Genomic DNA, 13463 nt, shown 5'->3' on the forward strand with positions numbered 1-13463 from the left:
CCTAAACGAATGCCTCAAACTAGGGTTTTGATTTTCTCAAAGTATAATCCGTTTCTGATACCTCAAGTAGATCACATGGTCTCTCATATGCCTCAGAGAATCCTCACATCAAGTTTCAAGCTTTGATCCATGAAATCGCTCAGTCAACTGCTCAAACGATCAATAATCGACTGGTTGACCTAAAAGTCAAACTATGGTCAAATCACAGTCAAAATTCCTGATTTTTTTGTCAACAACCTTATTTTGAAGTATCATTCATCATTTGACCAAGGATTGACCATGGTTCATCAAGGAAAGTTCAGAAATCAACAAAACCTAAAGTTTCTAAATTAGGGTTTTTTGACCTAAAGTCAACTGAACTTTGACCAGCCATAACTTTCACATGGAACATCATAAATTTCCCATCCAAATCTCAATTTGAAGGAAATTGAATTCTCTACAATTTTGTCTCTCACATGCCAAGGCCAAAAATGCTTCATTTGAGAGATATGAGCCAAAACATTACAGGTCCCTCTAAAAGATCGCAAAAAGTCTTTTTTTTTTCAAAGCTCATAACATGAACATGGAATACTCAATTGAGAGGAAACCAAAAGGAGCCTTTAGGGGACTCTTTGATCTTTCTAAAAAGTCCTAAAACACATTCATAGGATAAATAGTGAGAGAGATATGAGTGGCAGAAGTTGGCTAAATTTCAAAGAAAATCATAAAAACCAAAGTGGTGAATTTTGAGTTTGTGACTAAATGGGCCTAACTTTTGGATATCAAACATGTATATTGGATTCATAATGACCCCTAAACTAATTATTTCATTTGTATGGTATTTTATTTTTATTTATTTGAATTTTTATTCATTTAAATATTAATAAATCATATAAAATATGAAATAATTAATTTTTAATCAAAACTTTGAATCCCAATCACCCAAATGTCCTAATGTTGATCAGATTTCGTGATAATGGGTATTGGAAAGAGATGATTTAAATTGGACCAATTTTAGAAAGATTTTTCAATCAAAATTCAATCAAATTGCAATCACTTGGATTTTTGATGTCTTTCTACTTGTGTTGACCTAATTTATTCCATTATATATAGACTTCATATTCAGAATTAAGACACAAAAACCCTAGCCCCTTGGAGTGCCTCAAAAATCTCAAAAATCCAAAAAACTAGGACAAGTCAAAATTTCTCCATACAGCCGCTTTGCAAACTCAACTTTGATGTCATTCAACTTCTGAGACATTACAAGGTAAGTCCAGGTATTTTAGGGACCTTAATCACGTATGAAATTAGTGTATCATCATTCACAACTTCACGCAAATTTTCTAATTATTGAAACTTGCTTAATATCGTGTATAAACGTGAACTAATGACATGGTTGAGCTTATGATACTGTTTAGATCAGGATGGAACCGTTTTCGCAGAGCTTTGGAGCCTTGAACGCGAATCACCATGGTTAGGGCAAATCAAATGAGTCCTCTCGTTCTCACGCTTCCGGGCCGTATTAGTCAAAAACAACGCCGTATTTGTGATCAGGGGAAGTCTTTACGTGGATCTGGGTTTGTTTGATGTACTCGTATTGCTGTTTTTTACGTGTTTTAAATTGTAGGAAATTCGAAGGATTTTCCGCAGGAAAATCCGCAGAAGAATCCCAAGAAAAATCCGCAGGTATCTTTGGAAGGGACGATGAATAGTAATTGAGACCTTTTGACTTGGTGCTATGGCGTTTTCACGCTGTCTCATTGGCTGGGAAAAATTCCACAATCTCTCCCCACATATCACTGGTCGGTCAAAGCCTTGCAGACCTTCTCTCTAATTTTCATTGGTAGGCTCGCGAGTAAGTGGGGCCCATTCCTTTTTTTTACTTTTCAATTAGCAATTGGTTTGGTATTTCTTTGTTTCTGGTTGATCCAATATCAGCGAACAACTTTGGCTAAATGGAAGGGGAGTGCACACCAAGGCTTTCATACACAAGGGCTGCAGTTCGAACCTGGCCTCTTGCAGGTTTTATTTTACAAATTGTTTGTTGTGTTGTCTCTACAAATCCTGCGCGCTGGATCAGCATGTACCTATGATGCATCATCAAATCTCTACCACTGATCTCCTCAGCAATCCAATCCAACGCACACAGACGTGAAGGCCCACGGTGGATATTCATACGCCAACCACATAGGATCACAGCGTCCAGGTTCTCTACTTTATTTTATCTTTTGCTGTTTGTTTCTCCTTTCTATTTTCTCACTCAATTTTCTTCTTTCCCTTTAAGTTTTATTTTTCTTTCTCTTTTATTAATTAATTACTAATTAACCCATTATTTTATATAGTTAGAATTAGGTTTAGTTTAAATTGATTAATTAGAATTAGGGTTTATTTTAGATATTAGGTTTTAATTAATCAATTTAATGTTTTTGCACAATTAGAATTTAATTAATTAATAAATTTAGGAATAGGTTTTTTTAATAAAGATTTGGTATTAGGTTTTATTAATCTAGTTTTAATCTAATTTAATCAGTGACTAACCTAACTAGGTTTTACCTTTTGATTTCAAAAACCATAGATAAACCTGGGGCGGTAGGTGTTGCCCATTAACATAATCTCCCGAACTTCACAAACCTTTTTAGGTCACAATAAGTTTTCTTTTTTTAAGGTTTAGGTTTATAAACCCTAACTTAATTTATTTGCGAATTTCTCTCCTCATCCCACACTCTATGATTGTCGCGTGCCTTTATTTTTTGCCTTTATTTATTTATGACGTTTATTTAATTATTTAATTTCCGCCATGTAAATTTTGCCTTTATTTAATGCTGCCTTCATTTTTTATCTATTTATTTATTTAATTCCGTTATTTAAATTCTAGAAGCTGTATAGGTTGCAAATTTTTGGATGTAATAGTAATTAGGATTTAATTTCTGCTTTCCGCATCCCCCGGTTTTTATTATGTATCCCCCCAATCTCGAAGCCATGTAATAGCGTAGGATTTAATTTCCGCCCTTTATTTTTTATGCATGATATTAACTGCGTGGTTAGTAATTTAGGGAGTGGCAAGATCAACTGAACGATAGCTCACCTAAATCAAGATAACATAACTGAATTCAAACCACGTGATTGCTACACACACCCACCTCTAGGGTAACTCCTCTTACTGTTGTCTTTTCGATTCAATAGTCAAGTCCCTTCGAGCGTAGGGATACCTTAGCCTGCTGCCTTCGATTCAAAATCACCATGTCCCTCCGATAAAAGATCATAGTACCTTCGAGTTGCCTACGATAAATATGATCTCGTCCCTCGATAAAAATGGTGATAGTCCCTTCGAACGCTAAGGTATCCTTACCGTTGCCTAAAAAGACTATTAAATCCTTCCCTTAGACTACCTACCCTCTTTATGGTAGCGACAGTCTTGTGGTGAACGATTATTCTCAATGACCCTTCGATGACCTGCACATCCAATTGAAAGACTTCCTGCCCTCTCATGGTATAGATAGACCCTTTCACCCGAAAGACTTAAAGAACAAGAAAGACGAACTTAGGGTAGGTAGTTCTTAATTGCTTGCTCAATACAAACAAATTCAAATGCTTTTCACACCTCCTTTTCAAATACCTTCAAACAAGGCTACGCTTATTTACAAGCTAAAGTCCTTAACGAAATCTTTTTACTATTCACACACGACACTTTTCAAACAATTCAAACAATCAAAGTGAGCTAAGCAATTAAGAGCCCATGGATAACCATGGATGCAAAGGGTGCCTTACACCTTCCCTTTGTATAACCTACCCCCCGAACTCAAAATCTTTCAAAGGTCTTTCCTGTTCTTTTTGCCTTTCCAATTGGATAAAATTAAAGTCGGTGGCGACTCTTGCTATCCGCAACATTTCAATAAAAGTCAGTTCACCGTATTACAAGGTATAAGGGGACTCTACTTATGGAGGTCTCATAACACAATAATAATGATATTTTTTTGATAGCTTTTGCCCTGGTTGAAGGTGAGAAACAGGTGGTTTGCTTTTCTTTCTAAAGAACTTAAAAATGCATGCTGCTACATAAGCGGGGTTATGTATGATTTCAGATAATGGTTGGAAAAAATCCACCATTTGTGCATGTCTACTACGTTACACACATTGCTTAAAATTTTATGAGAGAAATCAAAGATAAAAAGCCTCTGTAATTTTTTGTAACATGTGTAAGGATTTATATTTTTCAATAGAAAAACATCCTAAAATTATATTTATACACTTACATTAACTATTTCTACAATACATGATATACTTTAAAACAATCTACATTCCTACACTATCAAAAAGAAATTAGTTAGGCAAATGCACAAGCTTTAAGGCGGGTCAATAACATTTCCATTGACAAGCGGATGGAGGCATTTGACGAGGATCAACAATAGGGTCATGTGACAATAAACTTCGTATAGTCAATGAACTAAAGTCTTTAAAGACACTTGCAACATGTCTATCATAGTGTTGGTGAGGGTGACCTACTATAGGCTAGAAGCGCTATTTGCTGATACGAGATTAAAATGGAGTACAATGTTAGAATCTGGCCAAATATTCACAGAAAACTGCATGACCGAGATGAAAGAGAAAACTTCCAATTCCAACACGCATCAAGTAGCAAGATTTGACAGAAATAGTTATTGTTTCAGTGTCTATGAGACAACCACATTGAGTGGAGGCTCGTAGGACATAACAAAGTCGGCCTGGAAATTGGTTGGTGCGACTGTCGAATGTTTCAAGATTCAGGTGTCTCTTGTTCACATGTTAATGCAGAATGTTCCAATGTGCGCCAAAATGCTTTTGTGCATCTGTCCAATGTTTACAAAGTCCTAAACATATTTGGCATCTATAGGTTTACGAAGAATATTGACATCTTTATCAAAGGGAACACATTTGTCAAAATCTAAAATTGCATAGGAACAAGAAAGGTCTCCCAAACATCACATGTATTAGAGTCGAAGTGGAAATCATTGATAAATTGTAGAGAAAATATAGAGTGTGTCGTCTTACTAGTCATACACAAAAATGTTGTTCCAATGTTGGAATCAGTTCTAACTAAATATTTATTTTGTTGTTAGATACTCGCAAACTTTATATTATATAAATAACAAATTTAGGTGACAACACAACAAAGCAACAACACATCACAACAACAACACAAACAACAAACTAAAAATCATAAGATTGCTTAAATGGCCTAATACACTACAAGAACATAGATCTCACATCCATGTCATATTTAAGTGGCTGTCAAAAATATTGGAAATCGTCATTATCATCCATAATTGATATGTATTAATTAAGTCTCTCTATTCTCCTAACCTTTATTTTTCTTCCATTCACGTGTTCCCTTAACCAACAGTTCATGTATACTTTTAACTGTTTATATTTCAATAAACCTTAAATTCGATTTTGATAAGAGGTTTGTTCTCGTAAAAGTAACATCCATGTTGGAACAAATTAACAAAAAAAAATTGAAAAAGAAAGGGAGATAAGATGTGAAAATTGATTCACAAGGCACCTCTATTTCTCTATTTATATAAGATTTGACACATGGATTTGTTAATATAATTTAAATGTTCATTATAGAAAAATCAAATCAATTGTCAATAGTAATATTGACTTCTACTTAAATAATAAAAAATGTAACAAACAATAGTAGTAGCGGATTTGTACTTAAAAAAATATTTCATTGTCAAAATATTTTTTAATTAAAAATAATTATTTAATTAATTAGCTTATTAATATATTTGATTTAATATCTTAACTAACCATAAATAAATTAATTTAATTTTTCGATAATTGTTTTTATTTAATTAATAAAAAAATCTATAATTTAAATAAAAAATTAAATAAGAAGGTTATATATTTGAGAGGTGGAAGAAGACGTGTCTCGCGTGAGGAAAGTAAATTTTGGTTCTGCCTCTTTTCTGTACCCTCTGTTTTTTTCTGAGAAACTTCTCATTTGCAACCAATAATAATAACAAGCCAATCAATGACAATAACAAGCCCATGACATTAATTAATTTCTCTAAAACTTTAAAATAAAAAAATAAAATAAAAAAGTGACATGTAAAATTTACTAGTACTACATGAATTTAAAGCTGGATATATGAATGAAGGAAAGTCACGTGTGGAATCTGAATCTGTTTTTATGGAAAAGAGCGGTTAAAATTATGAATTTATTATGTTCGTGAAATATCATAAATAGGAATGTCTGTATATATAAGGTTCCGTTTAATGTCAGTATATGTCAATAATATTTGAGACCAAACTTCACCAATTGTTTCCAACGACACTAGAAACTTTGAATTTGCATATTATTATGGCGCCTAACCAAAATAAATTGGCGGGTATATTGCTGAAATTCTTTTTTTTATCCTTCAAATTTAGTGAAAATATTATGGCATGAACATATATTTATATATTTATAGTAGGGATAATTTTTATACTACAACTCAATTTTATAAAATCGAGTTAAGCCTAAATTATATATATATTTTAAAATAATATCAAAAGTCAAATTTAATATTTGACGGACCACCTGCTATCTAATTTCTATTATTGAATTATCCACCATTTATTTTAACACTTTTGGATGATCAATCTTAAACGTGAGAGGGGTGTTAATAGCCTTGTACCAAATATATATTTGCAGATTTTTAGTAACTTCCCAATATATTGACACGAACTTCAAAGCAAATAATTGTTATCTTCTAATACTTCCATGCACTCTTCAACTTCAAGTGCTCATCTAAACATTCTCCAGAGTATATGTATTGTCAGTTGAATCCTCATATTGAATCTCATCCTCCCTAACTAAAGTATTATTGGCCCCCAATTAATAACCAACTTTGTAGGTAGGAGATTATGACTCATTTTATAGTGTTATCAACCAATTTAATTAATTGGAATTCAAGACTATTGTGATCATCTAATAGAAACTTGTTCACTATCTTCAATTCTTATAGTGACTCATCAACTCCCATGAAGAAAATACACACAAAACTCTTAACCAAATCATTGTGTAGTCTTTAATGTTCTTCAAGTATATTTTCCACTTTAACAAAATCACTATTATTTCACAATGTCACACTATTTATTTCTTTAAAATATATTCACACTATAAAAATGCACATTGTAAACCAAAAACGACATTTAATGCTTTGATTTGAAACTATTTGAATTTGTACCATAAACATGAAGTGCTCACGAGCTTCCTCACTTGCTTCAGAGACAAAGCTGCACCCACCCTGCCAACTCACTCTGCATGCATATATCACACCCTTCATCACTAGCCTATTTAAGTGCACATATTTTCAACCCTTTTGCACCAAAATCCATAGCTACCATAAAGCCTCTCCAAAACCTCAACACTCTCTCATATATCAAAACAAACAACACAAAACATCCTTAAAAGAAACAGAAATGAGTACTACTAAATGTTTCTCCCTTCTAACCCTATACCTTCTTCTTTCACTAAATTCTCTTGAAACAGCCATAGGTGGACGAGTAATTCCACCGAGTGCTCCAAGCACGGTTACAAGGCCACTAGTTTCATCAGAAGTTGAAAACTTTGTGATGCCGCAACAAGAACGCAAACAGAAAGCTTTCCAAATTGGAAGAGAAGTGAAGGGCTGTTTACCGAAAGGGTCTAGACATAACTCGGCTCCAAGCAGATTCGTTAACTTTAAGCCCGAAGGCTCTGGTGGATGTTCTAAAATACATTCAGGGAAACCTTGATGATATTTTAATGGTAGAAGTTTTTTCTTTTTGTTTGTATATGGTTTTTCAAGTTCACTTGTAGTGAATTGGAAGCTAGAAGGTCACATTATATATATAGTTTTGTATCTTTGGCTTATTGTGATTTATATTGCAAGTTACAATTTTGAACAATGTGTATGAACTATGAAGGTCACATATATATGGTTTTATACACTTTTTCTTCAACTTATGCATATAAACATAACATTTCAGGATGAGAGTATTAAGAAAGCAAGAACTATAATCCAAAAAAACAAGAACACCATTCATAATATAAACATGTCATATATAAATTCAATGTTGAACCAGTAACAAACTATGGTAATTTAACTTAAGTACATGAAAAGCAAAATGCGGGCTTAAAGTTTTGCCTTTGAAAGGCTTGACAGAAAAGTCTACTGCAGTTAATTGAAGAAAACCTAACTATACAGATCATCTTCGTCGGCTCCACCAGCAGCAGTAGTTGCAAAAGGGTCAGATTCGGTAGTAGTTCTATTTGCGGTATCTGAGAACCTGAATTCACTTCCGAAACCCCTTGATTGCTGTAAGGTTTGAGCAAATGCTTGGTATTTGCGTATATCGGCGTCACTGACACTTCTACGCGCATACTTCATTGACTCCTCAAAATGAGCCGCCTTGATCTCTGAAACTTCTTCGTCGATAAGGTCTTCATCCATGGCCTCAGGGTTTTCCTTCCTTTTCCTCTCTTGCTCTATGTCCTGTAATCACAATAAATTATTTTAGCTCAAACCTTGTCAAAAGAGATTATGTAATAAACATCTATTAACCAAATGTCCAAATGCATACCTTCTCAATGTTTTCTCTTATAGCATATTTACATGCTCGCTGGCATATTTCTGTAATGTCGGCGCCGCTGAAACCTTTGGTGTACGTAGCCAAAGCTCTCAAATCAACATCTTTCGCAACTGGTGACTTTCTCAAGCAGGACTTGAAGATCGAATGACGGGAATCCTCATCAGGAAGAGGAATATAGATCAATTGATCTAGACGGCCTGGCCGGAGAAGTGCAGGATCAATGATATCAGGTCTGTTAGTTGCCCCGATAATGAACACAGTCTTTTTGGCAGACATGCCATCCATTTCAGTCAGAAGTTGATTTAGAACTCGGTCAGCAGCACCACCAGCATCCCCAACACTGCTTCCTCTCTGCAATAACAACACCGATTAAATACAAATACAAGTTTTTTCCCAAAAGGCTAGAATGAGTATTAATTAACCATGGTTACAGCATAATAACATAGCAATCTGGGAGTTTGAAGTAACTAGAAAACAAACCTGAGTGGCAATGGAGTCAAGCTCATCGAAAAAGAGGACACATGGAGCTGATTGCCTGGCCTTGTCGAAAATTTCTCTAACATTGGCTTCACTTTCACCGAACCACATTGTAAGCAATTCTGGGCCCTTCACACTGATGAAGTTAGCTTGACATTCGTTAGCAATTGCTTTGGCTAACAATGTTTTTCCACATCCTGGAGGACCGTAGAAGAGAACTCCTTTTGATGGTGACATCCCAAACTTCTCAAACTTTTCCGGGTGCTCAACAGGATATTGAACAGTCTGAATCCACATAAATAGAAATTCAGAAACAGATAAAATTGATAATGAAAAAAGGAATTAATTAAGTACAAGGAAAGATTTATTACCTCTTGCAGCTCACGCTTGACATTCTCAAGGCCTCCGATGTCTTCCCAACTAACGTTAGGCACCTCAACAACCTGTCAGTAGAGAGGTTAGTAAGAAAACAGACCATCAAGAAAGAAAGCCTCGTTGAGTTGTAAAAAAGAAAACTTACAGTTTCACGTAAAGCTGAAGGGTTGCTTGTTCCAAGGGCAGTATGGAAATGTTCATTAGTAACGGCCATGGAATTTAAAATTTCAGCATCAATCGTTTCATCCTCTAAGTCAATGACGTCCATCTTCTCCCTAATGCATTGCAAAGCCGCTTCAGTGCAAAGGGCAGCAAGGTCAGCCCCAACATACCCATGAGTATCTTTTCCAATTCTTTCCAAATCAACCTACCGAGAAAAAGCATAAATGGTCAGTTAAAAATTTAAGAAAATTGAAAGCAAAAATTTGACTGACGAAAAAACAGAAAATACAGCACAAAATACCGCCAAGTAATTCCGAAAGTTAAGTAATAGGTAATTCCCGACTTACATCATCAGAGAGCTTCATGTTTTTGGTATGTATGCGAAGGACTTCAAGTCGCCCAATTTCATCAGGAACACCGATATCGATTTCCCTATCAAATCTACCAAACCTTCTCAATGCCGGGTCAATGCTATTTGGACGATTAGTGGCACCCATGACAATAACATGAGCACGAGATTTCAATCCATCCATAAGAGTCAAAAGTTGTGAAACGATCCTTCTTTCAACTTCACCGTGTGTCTTCTCCCGCTTGGGTGCAATAGAATCAATCTCATCAATAAAGATGATGGACGGTGCATTCTTTTCAGCTTCCTCAAATGCTTTCCTAAGATTGCTTTCACTCTCCCCAGCCAGTTTGGACATAATCTCAGGTCCGTTAATGCAAAAGAAGAAAGCTCCAGTTTCATTAGCAACAGCTCTAGCTATCAATGTCTTTCCAGAACCTGGGGGTCCATATAGCAAAATTCCTTTGGGTGGTTTCACACCAATGGATTTGAAAAGTTGTGGATGCCTCAGTGGAAGCTCAACCAACTCACGAATCTGTGCCATTTGCTTCCTAACACCACCCACATCATCATAACCAATTTCATCAAGCCTGTCTTCATCTTCTCTTTTCACAGGCTCCCCCTCGCAAAAGATCTCAGTGTCGGGAGCAACCACACAATACTCCCCAGGATCAGTTTCAATGACCTTAAACTCTACACTTCTCATCCCTCCACGCACAAGAAATAGTTCCCCTTTTCGGACAGGACGATAAGCCTCCAAGAAATAGGCTGTAAATCATATTAAAAAGTTAGACTTGCACAAATACAAAAACATACATACTCATTCATATATAATCATAAGTCATAACAACTAAAAACGTACTCAAAACATTTACAACATGACAAAAGCTAGCAAAATCAAGTCAAAATTCAGTAACGAGACTATTGTATTCAAAGTCACTATAACTTACGTTTCAAGAAAGCATCAAAGAGATTGCCAGTGAGCCCTTCAATTGTATCATCAACAGGAAGAATGTGCACACGTTTCCCATACTTGACATCAGGACACTGATGCACAGACACAACATCTCCAAGGCGAACTCGCAAATTCGACCTCACAACTTTGTTCATCCTTATCTTAGCCTCTTCGCACGTATCATCAGCGAGCGATATACAAATAGTATCCTTCCTTTTCTTTCCCTACAACCCAACATAAATTACACTATATTAGTAAACAATCTATCACACTCTTCTATATCATCCCTCAACTATAAATATCATAAATAGTCTCTAAACTATTCTTAGTCTATCATGTTAGTCTTCAAAACTATTACTTTCTAATATAACTATTGACCCAGAATTTTAAAAGGCAAAATAAAAATAAGTGTTTTCAAAAAAAGCAATTTTTTTGGGAATTGAATGAAAACCCATGATGGAAAAGGAATTAATTTAAAGAGGGTAGTGATCAAAATCTTACCTTGATAAGGACAGTGTCACCACGGAAAAGCCCCAACTTTTCCATGGTTTGAGGGTGCAAAGCGACAATAGAGTTATCATCGTTGACAGCCTCATCAACGACAAGTCGGTTAGGAGATTTCTTGCGTTCCAGAATCGCGGTGGAGAAGTCCTTTTTCACCGATTTCCTGCAATTCAAAGCAAAACTTGATCATTATTATTATTATCACTATCAAACAAATTAATACCGCGGACAAATAAGTGTTCATCACTGCAGTGATGAAAAGAAAAACAAAACGAAAATTGTGAAAGGAAAATCAAAGACGGTTGATCTTACGAGTCAGATGATTCTGGTTGAGACATGTTTTGGTTGAATTTTGAAGATCAATGAGAGAGCAGAAAAAAGCTTGACTTTGGTTTTTGTTTCACTTGTTAAACTTTGAGGCTTTCTATATTTTACTATTTATAGATGCTTGAATTGTCTTTTTTTAATACCGAGATTACCCTTTATATTGATTTTTAATTATGGATTTGTTTTATTTTTTAGAAAAATCCGGTGGCAGATATTCTTGAATTGTGTAACTAATTAAAAAAAGATTTGCTTCAATATTGTATTTCTTTTAGATATATTCTTGAGCATTAATTTTAGGATATATTGTTAAATTTTACAACTTTTTTTAGTTTTATTTATTTATTTTAGTATCAAAATATATTTATATTATATATTATTCTTTGGGTGTTGGGTGTGGGGAAATCATGCTATTTGAAATTTTGAATGTATCTAAATTTAAATTTTGGTTTGAATATTTATATTATATATTATATTTTTCCAAAAATTAAGAAGGCTTCTCAATAAAAAGAATATTTTGATTTTGATTTTATCTTTTTTGAGAAAAATCTGCCTACAATATTCTTCATTATGTAAATAAATAAAAGATATGCTTGAATTTTGATTTTCAATTCTAATTAAATCTTTTTTGAGAAAAAATCGTTATCAGGCTTTATTAATTCGTGGAACAAAAAATATAGGCTTAAATCTTGAGATTTAGTTTTTCTCATGGATGATCTTGAGAAATAATTTTATGTGTTACAATATTTATTTTATTTTTTCTATTAATTTCCTATCAACATTATTAAATTAATAGTGATCAGGCAATTGAATCCTAACTGTCACATAAGTTTTTTTATGATTAAATATCTAAACTGTAAAATTGATGATGATTAAATTTTTATTTATTTTAATATCAAATATCTATTTTATTCTTTATAAAATATATTATTTGAATATATATTGAAATTTTAGCTTGAGTATTTATATTTTTTAATTAAAAAATTTTAGACTAAAATTTACAGCAAAGTTTAAAATAAATTATAAAATTTTTTAATTTTTTAATTATGATATAAATTTGAATTTAAAAGATATGGGTTACTTATAAATATTTTGTTTAGAAATATATCCAAGACAAATCAGTGAATATGAACATAGTTATTTTTAAAATTGTTTCCGCAATTTGATATAGATTACAATATCTTCATATTTATTTTATTTTATTTTAATTGACCAAATTTCAGTTTTTTTATAATAATTTAAATTTAAAATTTTTTTTAAAGAACTATTATATAAAACTAGATAAATACAAATCTTCTAAAAATATGGATTATGTTATTAAAGAGTGTTTGTTTCCATCTTAAAAACTATATTTTCTAAAATATATGACTAGGAAAGTTTATCCATATTTATAAGTAAGTTGAGAAAAAAATAATTTAATTTGAAGATTTCAGTAATCAAATAACTTTTAATAACTTTCGTAATTTGTATAGTTTATTTTTATGTGAGAAGGTGAGAAATTTAATTTCCATAAAATTTTACGTAATATTTTGAAAAGTTTAATTATTAATTTTCATAAAACTATTAAATAGTGTATTAACAACTTTTTTTAAAAAAATCAAAAAATAAATATTATAATTTTTATTTAACTTATTTCTATTAAAAATTGAATCTTTGAACTAACTCCGAGTTTTTTACCACAATAACAATTTTCAAAAAAAAATTCCAAAATAACTATTTCGATTAAATATACAAACCCTCCTA

General features: G+C 33.1%; 1 protein-coding gene across 1 annotated transcript; it reads right to left on the reverse strand.

Annotated features, from left to right (window-relative positions):
- Positions 1 to 8026: 8026 nt before the first annotated feature.
- On the reverse strand, positions 8027 to 11839 carry LOC131653856 (cell division cycle protein 48 homolog). The gene is made up of 9 exons (XM_058924172.1): positions 11709 to 11839; positions 11394 to 11559; positions 10888 to 11116; positions 9939 to 10705; positions 9575 to 9796; positions 9426 to 9497; positions 9058 to 9339; positions 8569 to 8928; positions 8027 to 8480 (listed from the first exon to the last, which is right to left on the reverse strand). Exons 1-9 carry the CDS (start codon positions 11732 to 11734, stop codon positions 8181 to 8183), a joined length of 2424 nt encoding a protein of 807 aa, XP_058780155.1. The 5' UTR covers positions 11735 to 11839; the 3' UTR covers positions 8027 to 8180.
- Between the last annotated feature and the right edge of the window lie 1624 nt (positions 11840 to 13463).

The sequence above is a fragment of the Vicia villosa genome, linkage group LG2 (assembly GCF_029867415.1).
Source record: "Vicia villosa cultivar HV-30 ecotype Madison, WI linkage group LG2, Vvil1.0, whole genome shotgun sequence".
Lineage (NCBI taxonomy): Eukaryota > Viridiplantae > Streptophyta > Magnoliopsida > Fabales > Fabaceae > Vicia > Vicia villosa.

Bases quoted from the DNA above. Each gene is read 5' to 3' on its own strand.
- LOC131653856 (XM_058924172.1), bottom strand. From the start codon at position 11,734: ATGTCTCAACCAGAATCATCTGACTC. The intron at 9,498-9,574 runs GTAAGTTTTCTT...CTCTACTGACAG, and splicing joins CTTCAGCTTTACGTGAAACT to GTTGTTGAGGTGCCTAACGT. The intron at 8,929-9,057 runs GTTTGTTTTCTA...TTGTTATTGCAG, and splicing joins TTGACTCCATTGCCACTCAG to AGAGGAAGCAGTGTTGGGGA.